This window comes from Mizuhopecten yessoensis, unplaced genomic scaffold (genome assembly GCF_002113885.1).
Source record: "Mizuhopecten yessoensis strain PY_sf001 unplaced genomic scaffold, ASM211388v2 scaffold6163, whole genome shotgun sequence".
Lineage (NCBI taxonomy): Eukaryota > Metazoa > Mollusca > Bivalvia > Pectinida > Pectinidae > Mizuhopecten > Mizuhopecten yessoensis.
Genome location: NW_018406412.1, coordinates 342,332 through 368,871, shown reverse-complemented (window position 1 = coordinate 368,871; position 26,540 = coordinate 342,332). Strand labels below are relative to the sequence as shown.

The 26,540-nt window shown below is 36.9% G+C and overlaps 1 protein-coding gene and 3 non-coding genes across 10 annotated transcripts in view; all 4 read right to left on the bottom strand.

Annotated features, from left to right (window-relative positions):
• Window positions 1-305: 305 nt before the first annotated feature.
• Trnat-ugu lies at window positions 306-378 on the bottom strand. Its single transcript has one exon. It is a non-coding gene; the product is annotated as a tRNA-Thr (tRNA).
• A 12,564-nt stretch (window positions 379-12,942) lies between these two features.
• On the bottom strand, window positions 12,943-13,015 carry Trnae-cuc. The gene has a single exon. It is a non-coding gene; the product is annotated as a tRNA-Glu (tRNA).
• A 1,237-nt stretch (window positions 13,016-14,252) lies between these two features.
• On the bottom strand, window positions 14,253-14,342 carry Trnay-gua. Its single transcript is given in 2 exon segments — window positions 14,253-14,288; window positions 14,306-14,342. It is a non-coding gene; the product is annotated as a tRNA-Tyr (tRNA).
• Window positions 14,343-19,461: 5,119 nt separating this feature from the next.
• Window positions 19,462-26,540, bottom strand: part of LOC110451651 (transcriptional regulatory protein GAT1-like) — a 51,187-nt gene continuing 44,108 nt past the window's right edge. For all 7 annotated transcript variants that reach the window (XM_021499773.1, XM_021499775.1, XM_021499777.1 and 4 more), the window contains exons 5-7: window positions 25,110-25,244; window positions 22,710-22,974; window positions 19,462-21,862 (exon numbers count right to left, since the gene is read on the bottom strand). In XM_021499773.1, the coding sequence (XP_021355448.1) occupies window positions 21,507-21,862; window positions 22,710-22,974; window positions 25,110-25,244 (756 nt within the window). In that variant the 3' untranslated portion in view covers window positions 19,462-21,506. The remainder of the gene's footprint in view (window positions 21,863-22,709; window positions 22,975-25,109; window positions 25,245-26,540) is intronic.

The following is a 26,540-nucleotide window of genomic DNA, read 5'->3' as shown; positions in this document are numbered from 1 at the left end:
AAAAGCCGTACTTATTCTGGGGGTTGCGTATCATTTTCCGTCATACTAGCTGAAACTTGCTATTTTTTTTAAATCTTATTGTAATCAAATGCTTTTATTTAATTCCACCTTAACAACTATTATATAATATACATTATAGTATACGTTAGTAATTGCAGCCTACCCAATATTTATCCAACACCAACTAATATGTCCTGTACATCAGCGTTAAATTTCTATATATATTTACATGTGAGTCTTCAAGATTTCAATAAAATATCAAAACATCGATAGTCACATGAAATATACCAAAAAAAAATATGTTAAGCCTCCAGTGAGAATTGAACTCACGACCCCTGGTTTACAAGACCAGTGCTCTAACCACTGAGCTATGGAGGCGATATATCCATAGATTTATCTTTAACTTACTAAGTGTTATTAACTAGCAGCTGTGACCCGCGGGTCTTTTGATATTAATGGAAATCAATGTTCTAGTGTTGAAGTGACATCTTTTAATTCTTCTGTCTCTCTCCTTACAAATAGATTTTGCTATTTTGTGCTACTCAACATCAAATATAATTTTCATACGAATTTACTTCCTCCTTTTTTTTCATTCATTTGTTTTCTTGTTTTCATATTTTGTAATTGATTGGAGATATCTATGACCCATCAAACAATTAAACGAGAAAGGCAATTATTTAGGACTGATAAATTTCTAGCAATGGGAGGGATTATTTCCTGTATGACTTCCAGATGCACTCAATTATAATTATTATTGCAAAAATGTAGAAATGTTTTAATTGATAAATATCAACATATCTTTGTTAGCAATGTATTTATTGCTGAAAAGAACACAACGGCAATATTGACTTATTGTGACAGAGACAGTGCAAATCAAAGATGTCACCGAATCTCAGAAACATTGATTTATATCAATAGTAGAACCGCCGTGCGCATCACAGCTGCTAATCAATTATACTTAAATACATATGTCACATGATTTGTTTTCTAAGTCGCCTCCATAGCTCAGTGGTTAGAGCACTGGTCGTGAGTTCGATCCTCACTGGAGGCTTTGAAATATATTTTTAATGAAATTATAAATCTTTAACAGTAGTATTATTACACATTACATCGGTAAGGTTTGTCATAGCTGGCATGGTTTATTATACAAACTGTTTCATTATAGTTTAAGTCCGAATGTATGATTTTGTTGAATTTTTGTATTGTCGTTTTGTTTAAAAGTTATAAACAAATGAAAAGAGACCATGAACAACATTCATCAGAACAGTCTGTACTACATTGGGTTAAGGAGGAAAATACAAACAGTGAATTGTGATTGAGGTGAAAATATATCTTCCAGGACAAATAGTTAGCTATCAGACTTTTGTAATAATTATTTCAGTCGGAAAAAATCAAAGCAACTCTACAAAGATGACCGTATAACACATGTGATTTCACCTAAAATATTAAAATATGTCAAAGATAGATTATACCATCGTATGGCGTTGCCTCTCGATAACCCTACCAAAATCAGTTGGCATTCATATAGGCTATGAATTCCATGGACCGATTTTTGACGTCATCATCTAGCTCAACTACTGTTTTTTTCTTTTCCGAAGAATAATTTTACACCTTTCCGACACCCAGATTTCATAATTTCAGTGAAAATGTATTTTTATAAAGTTGTCAATTTCAGCATCAAAGACATAAGTTCGTAAATAAAAGAAGGTTATCTCGAAATTGTAATTCGCAACATAGTATAAATTTCTTTTGATAAATATTTCCAAAACATCGTGTTTATTCATAAAACATAAAAAAAAATATTCTCGGATGAAAATGCACTTGCAGAGACACAATTATGAAGAAAAATGCCATAAAATTGCAATTTTCTCCCGTTATATAGTTTTGGATGCAAATTTCCATCAGAAAATCGGATAGAGCTTTACTTGTTTCATATGTGTACCAAAAATCAGCTAATTCCATGTGGTGGAACGTTCTCATATCGCCGCCTGAATGTGGTTGTAAATTGAAAGAAAAGGGGAAATGAGTAACAACCTTGTCTGAAACCCTATTATATAGCTTATTATATACAAACTTTTATATTGAATATCAGAGCGGATATTTTCATGACAGTTTTATGATGTGTAACGACTAAATAAACAGTATCGATATAAAGATTTACACTGAGGACACCCTGATACATGAATACTGTTCTATCTCAAGTTGTCCTCTTCTGAATTTTCTGATCGTGTGGCCTTGTACATTTATCCGTATCTTCTTGTCTTTGTCTATACGTTTACGGAATCATTGACTCGACGCTAGCTATTCTTGTCTCACTTTCCTTGTTTTATTGTCCCATCTCCAAAGCGTTGTGGCTCTGTCAGGGTTGGGACCCTGACTTGTCTCACTTTCTTTGTGCCTGCCGACCACGCCACATCGAATAGATAGATTATCCATATGAAATACTTTATTTTGTTCTAAGTAATCAATCAATTCTGCGCTTCTTGGAGGTATTGAATGTGATTTATTATATTGTCTTGTTATTTTGTGTAATTAGTTGTTCGTTATTTATCACACATTTTCGCATAATTGTACCAAACTACTAAGTATTAGCTGTTTACAGCAATCATCGGTGGCTTGCTATTTTGTTACTTTATCGACGCTTCATAAACCAATCGTTATTGTTTCAAGATGGAGGGTAAATGTGTTGGAGAAGGGTGTCAAGTATACTTCAAGAAACGTAGTGGCAATAAGAACAGAAGTGCACGCAATGTAAATAGTCCACAATATAAATGGCTCCTAGATACGCTGGTGCAACAAGGATTGATGTCAGCAAAGGAACAAGCACTTATTTGCCAGAAGTGCTACATGAAGTATCTTCGGAACAAAAATCAGCCTGAACCTGAACCCGAGCAGAACCAGGAAATAGAGGAAGAAGACGACTCCCCGTCCCATATCCTGCCGTTGCTGACCCTTCATGATCTTTTGAATGGATCATCTTCACACAAAAAATGCTGTCTCTGTCTTGTTACCTTTGCAAGAAATGGAACAAAATCATCAGTCTTACCAAAACGTGCAAGACATCACCTGATCTATTCACACAAACTGTGGTGTCCCACCTCATCCCGCGTCTGCTCCATTCACCTTATTGGTAACGACTTAGATCCGTCTACAGAGGTTGTCCTTGATGGTAGAGGTTCCTTGGAATCTCAGTTACCATCAAAATCGTCCGAAATCATTAATGACCTCCTAGAGGTGTCGCACGTCCTTTCACAGAACCAGTCTGCGTTTACAATAAGCTTTTCTTCTCTTGATGACTCGGCATGCATGGCCTGGACAGGTTGGTCCAAAGATCAGTTCCTCGAAATCCACTCGCACTGTTCCCCATATCTTTCATCTGGTATATATACCAAGACTACACACGATGCTCTATTACTGTTCTGGGTAAAACTGAAAACCGACATTTCCTGGAGTCAGTGTTCTTCTCTTTTTGGAATTTCCAAGTCAAGTGTGTCCAAAACTTTCCACTCCATAGTACAGGCATTAGACACATCGATAGTCCCACAATTTCTAGGTCCGGATCACTTGACAAGAGAACAGTTGCTCGGGCACAATACTGTCTTTTCAGAAGCATTTTTTGGAGATAAAGCCACTGCCATATTAGATGGCACCTATATTTATATCCAGAAAAGCTCCGACCACAAGCTCCAGAGAATGTCCTACTGTGGCCAGAAGAAGAGAAACTATCTCAAATTCATGAGCATCGCCTTACCAGATGGCTACATTCTGGACACAGTAGGACCATTCACTGGCAGCGAAAATGATGCTACAATTACAAAAAAAGTCATGGACAAGCTAGTTACTTGGCTACAACCAGACGACAACGTTGTCGTTGACCGAGGTTTTAGAGATGTCCTACCAGTTCTCGAAGCCTCTGGCCTCAATGCTAGCATGCCGTCATACCTGAAACCCGGTCAAAGTCAACATTCTGACGTCCAAGCAAATCTTGACAGAACTATCACCAAATCGAGGTGGATTGTGGAATCCTATCATGGTCGTCTGAAACACTGGACGTTCTTCCGAACGCAATTGGTGTCTAACAGCTTTATCAATGTCATCGAGGCTTTGCTTCGAACCGTCACAGCCTGTCTGAATGGTATTAGAGGACCGATCTACCAGAGATCTCCAGAGAGAGATGCCAAAGATAGGCTAATGGCTGAACGTATGAAGGACCGTTTGACAACACCGAATGGTTTAGCTCAGAGAGTCAAGACAGATCCGGATCTATCTAGACGGGCAAGGTCCGAGTTTGTCAAGATGGATGCATCTTCCGTACTGTTTCCCCGTCTCGATCTTGATTACTTGAGAACCATTACGTGTGGAACGTATCAGATATCTCTGGCTCCTGGTTACATCGCCGAACATTTAAGTGATGACGGAGACTATGAGGTGTGGCTTTACCAGCACTCCCCAGACCTTCTCCGATGTCAAATACATTCTCGACACAAAAGCCAAACGAAATATAACGTTTGGATACGGTTCACCGTTTCACCCGATGTTGAGGCCCCAATAAAGGACTACTACTGCCAGTGCCCAGTTGGAGAGAGAACGATGGGAATGTGTGCGCACATCTCCAGTATCTTGTACTACCTTGGGTATTACAGGACGCTGGAAAACCCTCGACCATTACAACCACAGGTAAAGAAATTCCGACAAAACTTGAAATAGTTTTCCATGCGGCAACGGAGTGCATATGTCGAAAGTATGTTTGGGGCTCGATATGAAAGATCCCCGTTACCATGTGACTAACCAAACTTATAAATATAGGTATTATACAATCGCCCGTAGCTATGAACACTCCCGTAAATGCGAAAACCAACCAAAATCATAAGGAACACGTTTTGTTTGTTGTTCTGTCTATTTGTCAGCCAATGTCTTCAACCACGGGGACTTGTGAAGTAGCCATCTTGGATTTTTTTTATGAAAAAGTGTTTCTCTCACTTTTTTTCATATCTGTGTACATATTCTCAACATACCGAGCAAATACTCTCGTTTTTTTGTTAATTATCTAAAGAAAGTCGAAAATCGGCAATTCAACCATAGGCTAATTCAACCCAACATTTGAAAATGTTCCACCACTTACATTTTGATGATTTTTCCTCTCATCAATAGCATATTACGTACTGTTTAATAGGATAAAAATTGGTTTGCATCCAACGCCCATAAAAGGGTGTATTCTCTAAAAAACACAGTTTTTGTGTCTAAAATGTTATCATCGAAAATGGCATTTTTGAGATTGTTTCTTCCATAAAACAGCCAAATGGCGCGATGGAAACATGATTTTTTGTCACAATCATGCCATGAATGTATTCTTTACGGTGACCATCATTTGATTAGATTTTCATTAATATTTTACATAACATGCACATTTTATCAACACTTAGACAGCTTCTGAAAGGTACAACTTTGAGGAGCCATAAAAAACAAACCAAGTGACCTAAATCTTTATACTTTATAGATTTGTGACCACAACGGCATGGGCAATGCACCACCAACAGGAAATTTGAATCAGAGAAGGGGCCGTTTTGGAAACCGGCCCTTTGGTAACTACCACACAAGCTTTTGACCCATGCTGTCCTTTGACTCTGGCTAGCACTTAAAGTTGACCTTTGACCTCATTACTGTAATAAAGAGTGCGATTCACACAGATAGTCTACATAACATACCCAAGTATCATGACTCTAGATCTAGACCAAATCGTTCTTGAGATATTGTTGTTTGAAGTTTTTAAGTTATTTGACCCTTGACCTTGAGTGCAGGTCAAGGTTATTTTAACTAGAAAACTTTATAGCACTCCGTCCCATCTACCTACTTCGGGCCAGGTGAGCTAATAAAACTGTAAAAAAATTCAGTCAGGTTTCAAGATATCATTTTTCAAGTATTTCTTTTTTAAATTTAGACTTTGAAATTACTTTCATTTTATATTAGATTTTCTGGATACTGAAAGTAGGGCAATATTTCAAAATTAAATCTACCATGGTCCTATTGAACTAGACAACATAAGATATTGCACAATATTCATGCTTACATGGGTTAATTTTCTTTGGAGAGGTTACACTCTTTATCCTAGCTGCTAAAACTCTTGGTGCCACCCTCTTCCCCACCATCAATGATGACAGTGTCTTAGTAGATGGTAAGGAACCGGACGGCTGAGACACTGATCTCATGGATGTTGCGGTGGAGGTTGAAATCCTCTTCAGCTCTATGGCTTCTCTGCCCTCAGCAAAACTATTCATGTACTGAAAGAATGCTCTCTTGTTGTCGCCATTAAAGGAGTTGTTTGGTGGATCAGAGTCCGCTGTAGCGGCAAGGTATCCAGCATACCCTAATGCATTCTCCAACACCCATCGAAAGGTCTGACCTCTGCAAATATAACACAGGTATTCATTATCAGAAGAGTAACTACTTAATTTTTTATTTCAACAAGCATAATTATACTGCCAATATATAATTAAGGGTGCTAGTACCTGTAACACTGATAAAAACTGCAACATTTTTCTTAACCACAATATCAAGTTTCTATATCCCAAAACCGGAATATAAACAGCTACACAAAGGGTTTCAGTTGGGACATATAATCTGTGATACATAGGAGGGGATGTGGGACATATAATCTGTGATACATAGGAGGGGATGTGGGACATATAATCTGTGATACATAGGAGGGGATGTGGGACATATAATCTGTGATACATAGGAGGGGATGTGGGACATATAATCTGTGATACATAGGAGGGGATGTGGGACATATAATCTGTGATACATAGGAGGGGATGTGGGACATATAATCTGTGATACATAGGAGGGGATGTGGGACATATAATCTGTGATACATAGGAGGGGATGTGGGACATATAATCTGTGATACATAGGAGGGGATGTGGGACATATAATCTGTGATACATAGGAGGGGATGTGGGACATATAATCTGTGATACATAGGAGGGGATGTGGGACATATAATCTGTGATACATAGGAGGGGATGTGGGACATATAATCTGTGATACATAGAAAGGCATGTGAGAAATATCATCAGTGATACAAAGGGGGGGGGGATGTGGGACATATAATCTGTGATACATAGGAGGGGATGTGGGACATATAATCTGTGATACATAGGAGGGGATGTGGGACATATAATCTGTGATACATAGGAGGGGATGTGGGACATATAATCTGTGATACATAGGAGGGGATGTGGGACATATAATCTGTGATACATAGGAGGGGATGTGGGACATATAATCTGTGATACATAGGAGGGGATGTGGGACATATAATCTGTGATACATAGAAAGGCATGTGAGAAATATCATCAGTGATACAAAGGGGGGGGGGATGTGGGACATATAATCTGTGATACATAGGAGGGGATGTGGGACATATAATCTGTGATACATAGGAGGGGATGTGGGACATATAATCTGTGATACATAGGAGGGGATGTGGGACATATAATCTGTGATACATAGGAGGGGATGTGGGACATATAATCTGTGATACATAGGAGGGGATGTGGGACATATAATCTGTGATACATAGGAGGGGATGTGGGACATATAATCTGTGATACATAGAAAGGCATGTGAGAAATATCATCAGTGATACAAAGGGGGGGGGGATGTGGGACATATAATCTGTGATACATAGGAGGGGATGTGGGACATATAATCTGTGATACATAGGAGGGGATGTGGGACATATAATCTGTGATACATAGGAGGGGATGTGGGACATATAATCTGTGATACATAGGAGGGGATGTGGGACATATAATCTGTGATACATAGGAGGGGATGTGGGACATATAATCTGTGATACATAGGAGGGGATGTGGGACATATAATCTGTGATACATAGAAAGGCATGTGAGAAATATCATCAGTGATACAAAGGGGGGGGGGATGTGGNTCTCTCATGACTAGAGAATATGGGAAAAAGAAACGTGATCCACCAAACACACAGTAATCCTTCAGAGACATATCTACGTAGAGCACAGCCCTCCTGACCGCCTCCTAATTATTAATATTATTATTATCAATGCTTAACTGCCCGTCAACACAAGATAGGTCATAAGGGCCAACAAATGGTTGACAAGAACAAATGCCCGACCATTTCAGAGGAATGCACAAAGAGCTGGCCCGAAGGCGGACACCTGTATACCAAACCCTGAGAAAGGATTGCACAACAGTGCAAACCTAGCATTTTCTCCTAAACTATCAACTTAATTAGATAAAGAAAACGTGAAATGAGATAAGGTGTTCACGAACAATAGGGCATCATCATATACCTGAGTATGGACAGGAGGATAATTAAAATGTGTGATGAGACAACGTGTTCACGACACAAAAGGGCATCATCATTTACCCGAGCATGGACAGGAGGATAATTAAAATGTGTGATGAGACAATGTGTTCACGACACAAAAGGGCATCATCATTTACCCGAGTATGGACAGGAGGATCCTTAAAATGTGTGATGAGACAATGTGTTCACTACACAATAGGACATCATCATATACCTGAGTATTGACAGGAGGATCCTTAAAATGTGTGATGAGACAATGTGTTCACGACACAAAAGGGCATCATCATTTACCCGAGTATGGACAGGAGGATCCTTAAAATTTGTGATGAGACAATGTGTTTACGACACAAAAGGGCAGCATTATTTACCCGAGTATGGACAGGAGGATCCTTAAAATGTGTGATGAGACAATGTGTTCACGACACAAAAGGGCAGCATTATTTACCCGAGTATGGACAGGAGGATCCTTAAAATGTGTGATGAGACAATGTGTTCACGACACAAAAGGGCATCATCATTTACCCGAGTATGGACAGGAGGATCCTTAAAATTTGTGATGAGACAATGTGTTTACGACACAAAAGGGCAGCATTATTTACCCGAGTATGGACAGGAGGATCCTTAAAATGTGTGATGAGACAATGTGTTCACGACACAAAAGGGCAGCATTATTTACCCGAGTATGGACAGGAGGATCCTTAAAATGTGTGATGAGACAATGTGTTCACGACACAAAAGGGCATCATCATTTACCCGAGTATGGACAGGAGGATCCTTAAAATTTGTGATGAGACAATGTGTTTACGACACAAAAGGGCAGCATTATTTACCCGAGTATGGACAGGAGGATCCTTAAAATGTGTGATGAGACAATGTGTTCACGACACAAAAGGGCAGCATTATTTACCCGAGTATGGACAGGAGGATCCTTAAAATGTGTGATGAGACAATGTGTTCACGACACAAAAGGGCATCATCATTTACCCGAGTATGGACAGGAGGATCCTTAAAATTTGTGATGAGACAATGTGTTTACGACACAATAGGGCATCATCATATACCTGAGTATGGACAGGAGGATATTTAAAATGTGTGATGAGACAAAGTGTTCACGACACAATAGGACAATATCATATACCTGAGAATGGACAGGAGGATCCTTAAAATGTGTGATGAGACAATGTGTTCACGACACAATAGGGCATCATCATATACCCGAGTATGGACAGGAGGATAATTAAAATGTGTGATGAGACAATGTGTTCACGACACAATAGGGCATCATCATATACCTGAGGATGGACAGGAGGATATTTAAAATGTGTGATGAGACAATGTGTTCACGACACAATAGATGTGTGATTAATGCGCATGTCTAATGAATCAGAATGGAATAGAAAGAAACTCATACACACCTTTTAATGCTGCCTAGCTCTAAGCTAGAGGGTCCCAAGCCCTTGTAAAAGCAGAGAAAAAATGTCTATATGATGTTTTTCGTGGGAAGTCTACAGTATCACAGATATATAGTCACCTATAGAAGAGTTATATATTTCCTTTTTAACACATGCACGAACATTCTATCCTAAGTTTTTTTTGTATCATTACTTATCTCTTGTTTCTGAACATTGAATTTGATAAGCAGGAAAGGATGCTTCCTCCTACTCAAATGAAGATTTTGTGAAATAAATACATCTTAATATGCTACACTGTTTCAATTGTAGGATGCTGCTAACAACAAACTAAAGCAAAATGTGCTAAGATATCGTCATTAAATTTGAATTATCTGTATCGTCCACAAAATGTATAAGTGTGCACTGTGCAGTATATGCTGGTCACTATGACCTTGTGCCTCAACACCACATTTAAATAATTTGAAAGCGTTTATTGGTATTTGGTATTGATATTTAAACTATCTCAGACTTGTCTTTATGGCATTTGAATTATGTCTTGATCAACCACACTAGCTGTTTAATCAACAATCTGCATAGTGGATATCCATCAGTATTCAATAGAGCCTCATCACAAAAGATAAATAGATACAAAGGTAACCAGTAATAAACCATCGTTTATATCCTTTGAATCTGCATATTTGCTTATTTGTGTAGCGCCATCTGTTCTTATGCATACTTAATTGGTTTATAAAATATATGGAACTAGCACACCGCCACTGGATCACAGATTCAATTCCTACGTGGGGCAGTCGCCAGGTCCTGGTCGCAGGTTGGTGGTTTTTCTCGGGGTACTCCATCTTTCATCCACCCAAATTGGTCATTAGCGCAGTTGGTAGAGCGGAGTACTGTAGTGCATTATCTCAAAGCTATCCTTAGGTCGCTGGTTCGACTCCGGCTCGCGGGATTTTTTTCTTTTTCTGTTTTAAATGTGATTACGTTATAGATAGTCCCTAAATTCTTAAGTCTTCTTTGTATGGGTGTTGTTAATCCATTATTCAATCAAACATTGTTTCAATGTATTACCTATACACATATATATTACCTTTACTGATGGAAATATTTATATTTATATTCATATTTAAAGTTGATCACACATCGAGTGCAAAAAATGTGACGAAAACATCAGCATAAAACATAATATTTCGATAATGTACAGGAGTATAGCATCATACAGCAGGGCGTAATGAATTCCTACTGAAATGAGCTATCAAACAGAGTTTCTGGAAATATCCTAGCCCGAGTTTCTTCTGGCCCTGACACCAGACTTAGGCATTTTGACAGATAGATCACACCGGGCATCTATCTGTCAAAATGTCTAAGTCTGGTGTCAGGGCCAGAGGAATTTCGGGCTAGAAATATCCCTGTATTGTTTACCTCCATTGTTGTCTTACAGTCTGTGCACATTACTTATAATATACAACATTGATATGGCGCCCTATCTAGAAAACATAAACCACTATAAAGCGCTTTATAGTACACAAATATTAATCAATGCAATTTTGAGGAATTCGCAGGAGCTGCCTTATCAGGCGCTAACTACTCGTCCTACTCAACCTAGCTAATGTCTCCCTATGTGTGTATATCGCTAACATAAGCGATTCTTCGGCGCTTTACTGCAAAAAGATATACAATTAACACAATTAGCATGTACATTAATTAACACAACTTTGAGGATTTCGCAGGAGCTGCCTTATCCGGCTTTAACTACTAGTCCTATGCCACCTGGCTAATATCTCACTATGTGTGTATGTCTGCGTGTGTGCTGGAGATGTTATGTACTTCCTGCATTTCTTTCAACATGTTTTGCCTGGTTCAGTTCTAAGATTGTAAATGTTGCAAGTAAAAGTTAAAAAAAACACACTACAACAACGTTAGTGTAAAGAAGGAAATCGAAACCAAAACTTACCAAGAATCAATGAGGAAAATCAAACGAAATTATAACATGAAAACGAACAAATATTCGGGTAAAATAATAATAATTCGAAGTTCTTATATACTGCTTTATCACAACCTATTTCGTAGGTCGTCTCAAAGCGGTTCACAAATTATTTTCCGTGGTTATAAGGCCTTTGCAACCAGCCAATATCTTTCTCAACTCCCTGGGGAGCATACCATTTCGGCGCTCACAGCTAGCATTATACAATTCTAGCACTGCCCAACCACGTACTCATTTACAGCTGAGAAGACTGGAAAAAACAGTCTAAACCAGAGAGGTTCCTGTACCAGTAGGGACTCCGACCTTGATGTCAAAATGTCAAAATTGAGAATTATTTCAGGCACCAACTGTCCAAGACACAGTGAGCAGATATTTTCGGTAAATGATTGGATATTGATTCCTGATAATGACGTGCCGATTTTTCTAACGTATATGTATAAGTACATATGTGAGTATGAGTGCTTGAGCACGTGCAATCGTATGTGTTCTAGCATGTCATCGTCCGTCCGTCCGTCCGTCCGTCCGTCCATCCATGGGTGTTTGAGTGCAAGTGTGCGTGCACCCCAATAACATAACGTTAAACACTGATCATTGATTTTTAATCTAATGTGATATACATTAAATGTAATATGTTTCAGTTTCAATTTTCATGACCTGTAAATATGCTATAAGTTAAACTTTATCTTATTCAAATGAGTATGGTAGTTAATATCAGGTGTCAGCAGTCTTGAAGAATTATTTTCCTGTAATATATACTTGGGAGAGGAATAAATATAAGCTCTAAGCTTGTTTTCCAATCCCTGTGTAATTATATGTATGTATGTAACATGTTTGAATGTTGAACAAATACTGTTTTAACTTGCGTGTCTTTGTCATTTGTTTGTCAGTTGTTTGTTACTTAACAGTGTAAAGGGGAATAACTCTTAGATAAATTTATGCATTGGAAAATGTAAAATACATAACGTGTTATATATAGTCCATGTAAACACTCTACCGTCTTATTTCGTGTGCCATTTAAGAACCATTGTTTTTAGGGGGAATATAATACTTTCAGAATGATCAGTTAGAGTGACAATATAGGTTGGGTATGCACTTGATGGAGTAAAGGTCATATTATTTGGTTTTTAATAAAATCTTACTCTTAAAAGATTAAAGACACGGCAGCATGGAAGAGTCATGAACATAACTTAATAGAATGCAAAATAATTCGCCCAACGTGGGGCTCGAACCCCCGACCCCGAGATTGAGAGTCTCGTGCTCTACCGACTGAACTAGCCGGGCAGTTAAGTGAGCCAATATGATATCTATTAACCAAATTAGGATAAATATCATTTTTTATAAAAAATATTTGTATTTGCTCGACATATCTATCAGAAATATAAAACATGAAACCGAAAGTGGACCTTTTATATGATTCAATATATACGGAAGTTGTATATATGAGCACAACTCCCGCCTCCCGCCAATTTTCAGACCTTTGTAACAATTTCCCGCTTTATTTATTAGGTATGCCACATGTAAATAGTTTTGGTATTACATGCGATATGATGACGAAATAGGCTATATACGTATGATGGGCTATATTGTTTTAAGAATAATTAAAATAATTAGAAACAAAATAGATATTGACCACATTCGGTAAAAGTAAGTTCATTTGAAGTATGTTTAGAACAAATATGTAAGCATATTAAAATATCGAAACATAATAATATCGGGATCTTACGGTAAAATAAATAATATTCTCGAATTACTATTACATAGGGTAGACTCTTTGGGACATCTTTTTGTTTTCGTTGTCATCCATGGAAGCTCAGTTGGTAGAGCGATGGACTGTTCCAATTCTCAGGTCGCCGGTTCGACTCCGAATCGCGGGTTTATTTTTCAATCTGACGTATTTAGGTGATAGTCTCGTTCAACCAGACTCTTTTTGTCTGCACAAGCTACACCGAACAAAATTACAAAGTGATCAAGCGTCTGGTTGAGCGAGACAAATTAGGTGACTGCATCACTGAAGTAAGCCCGGCCATCATACACCGAAACTCCTACACGAAACAAGATAATAATGTAACCTGTCTTGTTTGAATTCTTATGTGGGTTTTTTTCGATACAGGAAATAATAAAGTCTCTGATTTATTACAAATATTTGCAACAGATGGCTCTTATGTTTTACACAAGTATATCATTAATACACATAAACTACAATTCCCTCATGTTCTAATCATTTAGTCGTTCTTAATCTCTCATACTATGCAATCAAAAAATGTGTTTGCTTTAATTTCTGCAAGTACAATAACGACATTATTTAGAAAAATTTGTATAGGCAGTTTGCTTGATTTCTACTTATTTCATAGTGATAGATATATGTGAATGTTTCTTATCCTTGTAAAGAAAACAATGAAAACATTGTTTCGACCAAATCCAAACATGTAAAAAAAATGTAATTTCACGATATAGTGACATTGTTTATGGATTAAGAAAATCTACAATCTCAACACGTTTTAAATGAGAATAAAAAACATCCCGCGAGCCGGAGTCGAACCAGCGACCTAAGGATAGCTTTAAGATGAACCACTACAGTCCTCCGCTCTACCAACTGAGCTATCACGGGTGATATTCGTTAAATTTATTCTCTAGACACTCATCGACTCGACGATGCCCGGAGGAATAGATTGCATGAACACATGAATATTCTTCCTGAATCGATCAAAATAACTGAAGTTGAAAAATCTGTTCCTAAAAGGTAAAATAAATGCCATAGCGATATTAAGAACGACCAAGTAATTCTGTACTTTGATTTCAATATACTCATATAAAATATTCAAATATTAATACATGGTTACTCAGGATAAACATCACTTGTAATTGTCAGTCTACGTCATTGTAATGCTGATAGAAAATGGCTTCAGAAGTTGTAATAATCTGTGCCAAATCCCCTTTAAAGTCAAGTCAAGGGAACACATCGTAGATAAAAGCTTTGATTTCAAAGGTCATGTGATAAAATGACCAATGTAATCAAGTAGGGATTATGGACATGTGTTGTAAAAACTAAGGTTTTACTGACAGCCTGTCAAAGACTAATAGAATATTTTACCCCCTTGGGGGTGAGATAGGAGAATCTCAACCCGAGGCTTTGCCGAGTGTTTGGCAACTTAAGAATCTTTCCTCGAGGGTTGAGATTCCCCTATCTCATCCACAAGGGGGTGAATGATTCTTTTTCTCTTACCCTGTTCTCCCATTGTGATGTCGTGCCATTGTGTTATGAATAGGGAAATCCCCCCGTCTTAACCCTAGGGTGAGACAAGGAAATCTCACACCGGTAAAAGTGCGGATACACCTGTCCAGGGTAAGAGAAAGATTAGTCCATGCAGAAAGTCCAACTTCAAGTTTTTATAGTTTAAAAATAATAAATAGGTGATATTGAAAAGTTACTGGATACGCGTAAGAAACAAGTAAATAATATACCATAGAATTTAAGAACATTAAGGCAACGTCACAAGCATGTAATGTCGTGAGGCCCATAATCCGCTAATAATAATTATAATGACTTAAAGGACAATCGGATCTACTGGCCTCAGGTCTGACAGAAATATTTAGATAAAGGAATCTGTAACTAAATCTGAATCTGAATCTAAATCTGAATCTGTAACTGTAACTAAAGGAATCTGTAACTAACACTAACAACTTAATAAATTAAATGGAGTGTGGAAGACTTGATCATGCTCTAGGCCTTGTTCAGCAACCTGTTCTGACGAGTTACAGCAGCTATACTTATTTCTACCTAAAATTAGATGGTTTGAGTAATTTTACATGTTTTCGGCGTTTAGATCGACTTTCGGTATTTGTTGTTAAAGTTTTTGCAGAATTTGTGTTACTTGCGTTTTCATTTGCGTTGCAGAATATTTCTCACTGGCGGTCTAAGATATTTGTCACCGGAGTTAAAGGATATTTTGTCGTTAGCACTTTAAGCTATTTGTCATTTGCGTATTATGATGTTTGTCATTGGCGTATTGGATGTTTGCCAGTGGCGTATTTAGGATGTAAGTCATTAGTGTTTAGGATTTTTTTCGATAGTCCGTTAAGATAGTCTGTCATTGGGATAAAAGGATATTGTGTTATTGGCGTTGGATGATATTTTGTCGTTGACCGTTATTTGGATATTGTTTTAATCGGCGTTGTGTCACGTTTCATCAATCAAATAAGAAAAACAAGACAATATTCAGTAACGTGGAATGTATTATCCAATAGAATTTAATGTAAAATGACGTACATCATATATAAGGCAAGACAATTTTCATTGGCAACACTAACGGCGTAATATGATTGGATGGATTTAAATGATCACAACATTTCATTGGTTAAAATTTGCATACACAACACCAGATATGACGTAAATGAGGCACTGTATGGCATACTTACATGATGTAAAAAAACAAATCGTTTGAAAGATCACCATATTGTAATTATTTCTATCATTTTACATGAAACCTACCTAAACTATCTAGGTAGCAAATATGATTTGTATAAGCAACTCGGTTTGAATATTTTCTTACACTTGATTGGTTTAAAAAATGATAAAGAGTCATTTTGAAATGCTGCGAGTCGAGGACATATTAATAAAATGGGGGAATTGAAGTACTTTTTGACAAGCTTTCCATCAGATTTATAGTTACAGAAATCCTATGCATGGTAACGTTTAAGGATCCCTGTTCCACTGTTGGAAAATTATTAGAGATTTGCCGCTGCAATTTTTCATACCTGCAGTAAACTCTGTTTGATTTCGTTTTCAATACAACTGTAATCGAGACGGGCCAGGGAAGTACTTCTGATCAAAAAGTTTGCTATTTTCGAAATACAAGGTTTGAAACAAATAATTTATCTACACAAAAGATTGTGTATCGAATTCGGAACCCCTTAATTTTAAAGATACTCAGATGGTTCGAACGTGAGTGATCAGAGGTTCAGTGTTTCAATTCCGGCCTGACTCCGTTACATGTTCACTCGCAGAATAACAGGGATCTTTAACGTCATTTTCACATTTTTGTCCCGAGTTACCTCCCCTCTTGCAATCAGACCCAATATGGTCGTACATTTAGGATTGTGTTCCGTTCTACTTCTTCATCAAAGTCTTGGATTTCAAGTGATATTTCATGGACGTAAATATCAGGAGTAGCTAAACTGTTAAAACCAAAATCTGGACAGCATTATGAGCAGCTTATTGTGGGGTTAAAATACGACAAAACAATGCACTTGTTCTAACAATGGGTGTCATTATAAAAAACGCATTCCTTTAGACTCTCTAAAAAAATCACACCTGTTAATGAAGAAAATCGCTGACTAGAAATACGATAAGATGTGGAATTTCAGATGCAAATTTCAGATGAATAATAGTATGTCTCAAAATGGAAAACGTCATCCAAGGAATATTCCAGCCATTTCTGAACGGTAATGCAATAAAGTTTGATATTAATCAATTCTAATGGATTACAGATATGGTCGATTCGAATTACACGATAATTAAAATGTAAAAAATAATCAAAATCATTACGCCTGATAAATAGTAATTATATATATATATACAGATGTGATCGTTTTTTACCCTAAATACCGTCTAGGCTAATCTACCGCGGGACACCAGTGGTTGTCCAATAATACCCCAGTTATCGCCCCTGATTACATCGCAGTGGAACTTACTAATCTAGAAGCAACTGCTTTCGTTATCGTAGTTGTTTTTTATTTTCTCTTAGATAGTATCGTTCAGATTACTAAGTTCCATTGTATACGATAACAAAGCCATATTTTGTTGAAAATTATTCAAATAATAGGCTTTGTTTTCCGTGATATGAATTTTGATGCAATGGACAACGACCCAATATGTAAATATGTATTATAGATAAAAAAAAAATAACAGCATCTATACAATATCTTTATAGATATCTACATCATGAACACATTTATATCTAAAATTAATTAATAAGTATTTTTCAGGACATTTACTAATGTGCACAAATATACAGTTACTTTGACGAACAAATATTAACGTCAAACTGTAAGTTACTAGTGGATATCCGGGTTTTATAGATATGACGTCTTTATACAAGATAAAGTCACATTGCAAATAAATTTGTCAGTCTCGAATCAATCAGCCGCTTGAAAATACATTCCGGAAGACTTCGGCTTTTCAGGTTTTATATTTTCACGTGCCAAGAGGAACAGTGACTTCTCTCAAAGGTTCAAGAGGAAATATTGACATAGTTTTACTGCTGAAAGTAGCGTACGAATGTTTTTTGCCGCCAAAATCGCGTTCCATACATTTTAATTTGGAACGCTATCTATTTAGTACAAGGCCCGGTAAACTGCGTATGGAAAGATATTTGTCATTCTTATTGATTCTGAAAAAATATGATTTCGCCAAATCTACAAGTGAAGCGAGCCTCAAATGCAGTTAAGAATATTTTAACTATGATTTCTTGATAATAATAAAAAATAAAATAAATAAGTATGACATTTATAGCACAGCAGTCTAGTTTAGAATAGTGAAATTTATAACTGTAGCTTTTATAAGTATTAGTGCAAAAAACAAAGATATATTTCGATTGTTATGCTTGATGTAACTTCATGAATATGATTTGATTAACAGAACATTTTTTTTGGAGATTTTCCTGTTATTGATCTGTCGAGTATTTTTTTAATTGCACATCGTGTGCTTCCAAGATTTGCAGTGTGATAAATTCGCTATAATTAGTATAGCTTTTCAAGCCGGTTTTAACTGATATAACATATCTGAGGTTTAAAATTTGCGAATCGATACAATTCTCTGATCGATTCATACAAGTTAATAAAATGCATGACGTCATAAAGTAAATGACGTTACACAGGGCCCGGTTAGGTAACACACGTCGGAGAACGACATCTGACGTCATACAAATGGACGAACGACTTAAAATATCGTAGAATCTATTTATAGACTTATGACGTAAATGAAGCTAACATGACATATTACAAGCCGATCAACAACTTATGACGTCACATATACCACCAGAGTTTTGACTATAACTCAAACATATATATACAAGCTTAGACTTATGTACTAAGTGTAAGACAATGCGCATATTATGCCAATATCTAATTTTGCGTCTCGTTAATACGGATATTTAGAAGTGAATGCATATACTTCATCCGGAAAAGTATATGAATATGTATGCATGTCGATGACCCATACCACTGAGTCACGAACAAGAGTCAACTATTTTGATTTCTTTGTTTAATAATGAATAAAATATGAGGACACAATAACTAACCAATGGCTGAAGTATTTATGCATGGACAATATCTTTAATTGTAAGAGAACCAGTATACTTTTTGGTATTTCAAATTGAAAAACAAAAATTAAAAGATAGGACGATGTTGAAATGAAATTTATCGGGCTGTATTATTGGTGATCGTTGGAATTATATGCGATTACCCGAATGTGGTTTCCGGGAATACCCGAATGTGGCTTCCGGGATTATCCGAAAGTTGTTTCCGGGATTACCCGGATGTAGCTTCCGGGGGATACTCGAAAGTTGCTTTAAGAAAACCAGAATGTTTTCCCGGGATTAACCGAATGTGATTTCCCATTACATACATCCTTGCATTCAAATCTAACAAACAAAACTATCATAGAAATGAAATACAATCGGCAATTATTTATATGATTGATGACAGATGACACTTAATTTTGNATTTAGTTTCAACAGCCCGTCCCAGTTTTGAAAACGTTCGCTTGCTTAGAAAATTCTTAAACGTAATATTTTTTTCATTTGAAAACATTGAATAGGTACATGAAAAACAAGAGCGGAGGAAAATATCCTTAACTTCACCAATATAACTGAATTTATACTTAATTAACTAAATTGAAATTAAAAAATTCAATTAAAAAATGTATCAGTCGGTATTACGTGCGGTTCGATTCTATAAATACAGTTGACAAGTCATTGCCTGTACAATGTACTATATATTTTGGTCCGTATTCATGAAACGAAATCCTTCTCATGCTCAAGGATGGATTCTCTGCTCAAACCAACTTATTGCAAATCGCTTAAATCATTGTAGCTGTCCTAAAATCGATCAAAATCATGTGCAAATCATTATTAAAATGCGAAAAACTAAATATTTATCACCGGAACAAGAAATTGGGCTTGAGCACAGTATCTGAGCGGGGAAAAGTGAACGGTTTCATGAATACGGGCCCCGCTCTCGACATTTGTAAAACACACACGTGTGAGAGGTCGTTATGCTCTAAGCAATACTGGCTTTAAAAGATACGTACAATGTTTTGCTAAAATTGTAGGCTGATTACAGAAAGAAATTACAATATGTCAGCCTTGGATATTGATATTACTGATTAATCACTATCAAGAGTTATCTCCCCTTACGATAAAATTAACCTTCACCAACTAATTAAGAAAATATTCTTTGCAAAACTGAAATTCAACATGTTGATTTTTCTGTGTCTAGAAATCGTCTTAATGTTATTATAAAACATGAATTCTATTTATCTCGATTAATATAATATAAAAGATTTAAATAAATCCCATCAATTGAAGGAGGGAATATAAATCTAAATTTTCTTGGAATTACCTATTGACAAAAATGAAAGAAAGAGGTAAGGAACGACAACTCTGGTTAAAGTTTTTAAAAAATGATGTAAATATCCAATCAAAGTCATCCTTTGATCACGTGATTAACTATGTATGTTCCATTTCGGTATTTCTGTGAAGCTTCGTTATGGAACATGTTTAAGATGACTAAATGCTATTTAAAGAACAGTCCAGACTAAAACTTTAGGTCAGTTGAAAAAGTTGTTTTCCTGTCAAATAAGGGACCATCATATATAACACATGTATATAAATGACATTAGTTCAATAAAAAAGGTTAAAGGTAAACAAAATCGACCTTTGACATAGTGTACCCAAATGTATTAATGCAATACTGCTGTATTTAAGTATTGATTCCCACTCGTCACCTCCCAACATATTTTCATTGTAGAAAAGTATGGAATTCCTGAGAGTTAACAAAAATGATATGTGCGTTTAGGCTATATAACTTTGCTTGTTGTCATTTCATTCAACACAAGTTTGACATCATTTCTACTTCTTCTGTACGAAGGGAGAGGTTGGAAGTTGAATTAAGGGTATATGCTACCTCGCATATTTCATCTGCCATTTTTGCCGGGAAAATCTCCTTTGAACTTTGCGTTAATAACCCATTCTCCCCTAAAGTCACATATGAACCTTACCAAATCAGAAACTGGGCAAGTCCAGTTTAAATATGTAGGAGTGAATCAGTTAATTAAGTCAGCATGTCTGATCGGACCATGTCAGCTTACTGGTTGGTAGTGTTGAATTTTTAAGGAAAAGGTTCGTTCGACTTTGTATGGTTCAAACAACAGGGCATCGTGTATTGCCTGCATTATTCTGTACCTTTCGATTTTGTAATCAATTGATGAAAAAGAAAATGACATTTTACAACTGATAAGCGATAAAATAACGGTTTCTCTGTTTTGGACTCTTTTGTTTAGGAGATACATATCTGAGTAAGATAGCATACCTCCTTAAATGGATCGATGACGCTTGGTTGTATAATACAAAAACTAAACAGTGTCCGTTACTGCTAGGTATCTTACGATTGAGTTACAAAAGAAAAGTACATGTAGATTCAGTAAGCTTTCACTCATATACTGCATCATTTTAACTTCTATACGCATGCGTCACAACCAAAATGACATTACAAATCAGTTTTGTGTCACGATGGCTGCCTTGAGTTGAACAATGTCACCACCAGGTGGCGCTCCTTCAGGCGATGATCGCAAGTTCGTTTCCGAATCCATACCAATTGAAACAGGGATAGCTTTCGGCGGCGACGGTTCAAATATGTGCGGTTCTTGCTTCAGAACCATTTGGTGGTTCATCGCCAAGGCGCGTTCGATACTGAAGTCTGGACTTAGATGGTGTATGGAAGGAAGCACACCTGGGGGCGGACTGCCGACCTGGAGAAGAGCGGGGGGAGGGGTGCTAAGGGCCGCTAGCACCGATCCGTGTGTCTGGTACAAATTATGGTAGGAACTCATTAACGGCTTCATCTCTGTTACTGGAAAAGGAAACGGTATTACGGTTAAGCAAAATGCTCATTGAAATCAAATTAAAAATGATTAAATTCTCTATTTTTAGCGTTAGTCCTCAACATGAGGTCTACCTAAACATTCCTATAGAACATGGTGCTTACAGAAAACCAACAACAGTACTGAATGCAGACAGCTCTGGGTTGAATGACGTCACTGGGCGTTAACAAATTAACATTAAAACATATACGGATAGAGAATAAAATGAAATACTATATATTCTATACAATACTGTATACAATACTGTACTGTATACAATGTTGTACTGGGTAGGGGGGAAAACACACTCTGTATGTGACGGTCGACCACAATACTCTATGCGGATTGATACAAGAATAAAAAAAGTTTTATTCGCAATGTTGGATCAAAAGTTTTGAGAGTGAATTTAACCCATGAATTGAAAACAAAAATGAAGGGACGCTGATTTATTTAAGAACAAAACGAATTTGTGATAAAAGGATGTGGCTTCATTCATTAAATCTTAGAACTGCTTTCAATTAACACTCCTTAAAATTATGAAAAATGTCAATTGAAAACGACAACTCCACAAATCGCATTTTTATGCAAATGCCATCTTAAACCATTTCAAAACTTTTATCTAAAATTTCAAAATATTTAAAAACCATAGATATTGATTAAAAATAAATCAAGCATGTTTAATAATAGAATTAAAAATATTTATCATTTTTGAAGTTCACTTATATCGGAAATCGTCATCGATACTCAGTGGCTACGCTCACCTACGCTATCTGCACGCGAAAGTGAGCGTAACCCACGGAGTATCGAGGATGATTGAAAAATGCATTAAAAATCCACCTGTTGAGTTGTCTGCCTTTGACGCCGAGAGGTCTAGTAGCCCGGTAGAGGGCGCCGACACATGAGGCTGGTGATGATGGAGGGGGTAGTGCTGCTGCTGTTGCTGACTGAGATGCTGCTGTTGATGCTGCTGCTGCTGCTGCTGAAGCTGCTGATGCTCCACGTGCAGTGATGTGTCCTTAGACGGGGACTTTTTGGAGACGGTCTTTGGTTTCCGTTTCCGGGTCTGTATCCCGTCTTTCTTCATCGACATCGGTCGATTTACCTGAAATGGGACATTACTTTTATTAAATGCCTCAGGTAATTTGAAAAAACATAAACGTTAAATATTTAAGCCCACCCGAAAGCAAGATTTTCATGTCCAGGGTTTCTGAATAGAATTTAGAAATAGCATTGGTAAATTATTGTAGTGTCGACGCCTTTTTGCAATCTATTTCCTTGGCAGGGCTGTTTAAAATCACTTTGAAACTCGTTTCGTGTCATTTGACCAATTCAGTCTTGGCTGAAGACTGGGTGGTTTGTCATTAAGTTGTACATAGCGTTTTTTCAAAATACAAATTTAGTTTCAGACACAAACTGGAACCTCCCCTATTAGATGCAAATAAAAACATGTTTAAATAAAAAAAATCCCCTATCCTGAAGGTTGTTGCAGTCAATCATTTTGTGTACGTACATCTCAAAGATTGCGACGGTTTCTTGCTTGTAATGATGACACAATTAGTTGTACATCATTACAGCATTTATACATGTAACGTTACCTTATGAATGGCATCTTTTATCACGATGTATTTAAATTTGCTCTACACTATGGAATACTCAAACATTAAATAAAAGAGCATGACTTGGGTAAGTTTTATATTGATTTGTAAAATTTCATTAAACACTCGGAAATATGATTCTTTATATACGGAACCCTGCAATATTAATTTAGTTTTCAAAAAGAAATCAGTTAAACGCAAAACCTTGTCATTTTCAATTGACTATCCGGCTATCATTCTCTTAACCTACGAATGGGGTACAGTGCTTGTCAACAATATCCAATAATGGCGATTAAAACCCCTCAGACAGAGGTTTAGTATAATACTAAGACTGTAACTTGAGATTAGTGTTTGCCAACAAAAACGTATAACTTCCATTCATAGCACATTGCCTATTTGTCGCAGAAATAGCTCTACCGAGCTAATGTTTGTATGTTTATGGTATGCGACGTTAAATAAATATTATTGTATCTTGTGATGCAGGTATACTGCATGTTGTATCATGATATCTTTAACCGTTTTAACGTAACAGTCGGGACAAGATGCTCCTGAAAACTTTGCACTTATTTGACCTTTGGGTCAAGGTCACAGTGATCTAGTTACAGTGTACTGCACATTGTCTGCGACTGATGCAGGCATACTGCCAGTTTAATCACGATATCTGAAAAGTAAGCTCTTATTTGATCTTTGACCCTGAAGTCATGGTCAAAATGGCCCACTGACAGTGCTCTGCACATTATTTGTGTTTAATGCAGGTAAACCGCAAGATTCAGCATGGTATATTTAATCATTTAAATTATACGGCCCGGACAAGATGATCGTGAAAAGTTTGCACTTATTTGACGTTAGACCTTGATGTTTAGGTAGCAGTTGCCTAATGATAGTGCACTGCACATCGTCTATGAGTGGTTAGGGTATACTGCAAGATTCACCAAGATTTCTCCCAACCCTTCAAAGGTGTTTCTCCCATTTTAGCCGGGAAAGATCAGCTTGTCATTCTCTAGGGGGAGATAACGTCGTGCCGATTAGCACGTGTTCAACGGTTACGTAATAAAATGTGTCACCGGTAACTGTGGCATCATCAAAAGTGAATGACGGCATTCATACCCCGTATGTTTTTTTGTTTACACTACTGTCGGTGGATTTGTTACTGAAATAATAGGATGGGAGAAAAATACCCCCCCCCCCCCCTCCCCACCTTAAGGGTGTAACAGAGAAATCTCCAACCCTCTGGGTGCGCTTTTGGTTGTATTTCTCACCTTCAAGGTAGGGGAATATTCTATTAATCTTTAACGGTTTAAAGTTACGGGCAGGACAAGAAATTATACTCAGAACGAGTACTGTCACAATATGTATTGAACAGTTCTTATTGACTTGGAACATGACAATGTAAAAAGATTGGCTCAACACAATGCCAATGAACACTCTGGAGGAGAGCATGCTAGTGATATGCATATCATCAACTGTTGATATAGCACTAGACTCGGTCAACCAGACGCTTGATCACTTTGTGAGACAACAAGAGTCTGGTTGAACGAGACTAATATAGCACAAAGACTGTTCTTGGACAGTCAGAAAAAGACTCCGAGAATCGCAGCACTACCTGATAACGTTGGTTATTTAATCATAGAAATTATGTTACCTGGTGCAGTTTGTAGTAGAGGCCACACGCGTTACATACGGGTTCTCCTTCTCCGTTCCGCCGCCAGAGGGTGGTAGTGGTGGTCCCACAATTCACGCAAGACAACCCCACCCGGTTCCGGTTGTTGTTGTTCGCCTATAAGACAAAATAAATGTTTTTTATTGGACTTTTCTAGAGAAACAAGAACAACGTTTAAATTTTCGAGATTGGAATTTGCGACGCGTTGTAAATGGGATTAATTAAATCATTTTCTTAATTCTACAGATGCTGAAATGTCTAATGCTTTATTTTCTTTATCATTCCACTGAAGAATTTATCATATCGGAAATATATTCACAGCTGTGTTTTTCAGATGTAGTAAACACCACACAAAGATAATATTTACATTTGTAAAAAAAAAAATCATCAAACGATGCACTTGGGAAAACAGGCAATTCAAAATCGTATCCGCTTTATCAATCAATCAGATTTAATTAATACCCCATTTATATCACATAAACAATTTTTACACGTCAAGTTCGAAAATCGTCCGAGTACTCTTATTTAATTATTATCAAATACATCTATTCAGGACGGGCGGATGGACAGAAGCATTAAAACAAATAATTGAGGATCAGCGTGTCGGGACTAGAAACACAGAAATCAATATTCTCTACTACCTATTTCAATCTGCATGTTAGAAGAAAAAAAATGATAGACCGGCGCAAAGGCCACGCGTGCATTAAGAGTAATGGATGACATAAGGCATAGTGAGAAAAGTCAACATGACGATAGGGGGAAATCTCAAGGCTTTTTGTGAAGTCTTTAATTGACAACACGTTCTGGCCTTATAAGTGGTGATCTCCAATATTAATCCTAAAACCTCATTAATACCTAAATATTGCAATGTTAGCTATATGACAGGTAATTAGTTTTCTAAATCATTAATTATATTGGAGCGTTTTAAGAATTGTAATAAGAGATAAAAAAACAAAAAAAACAATGCAATATAATAAAAGAATATATTCATTTCGGTATTAACCATTAACATATGTAGCAATTGAAAGAAAAGTAATCCTAGATAAAAAAATAAATAAAAAAAATATGAAATGATGACACTTACAATGCATATTGATTATTCGTCTATAACGTAAAATGTCAATCATGAACAAATTATCCTAATAAATACAAAATACAAATCCGTTTTATCGATCTGTTAGTTGTGGACAAGATACATCCGGGGCCATTCGAGTCGAGCTTCGTGACATGCTACATGCCAGATGATGGTTTATGATTTAAACAATAATATGGACGCCCTTTATGATGTTGTGGCGCTCCCCTTCCTCAAACAGATCAGGGATCAGGTACACGAAGGGGAAGAATTGGAGTTGTGTGGCGTAAGTTTGGGTGGGGATTGGCAGGAGGGGATGGGTGTTGGGGGTGGAGGGGGTG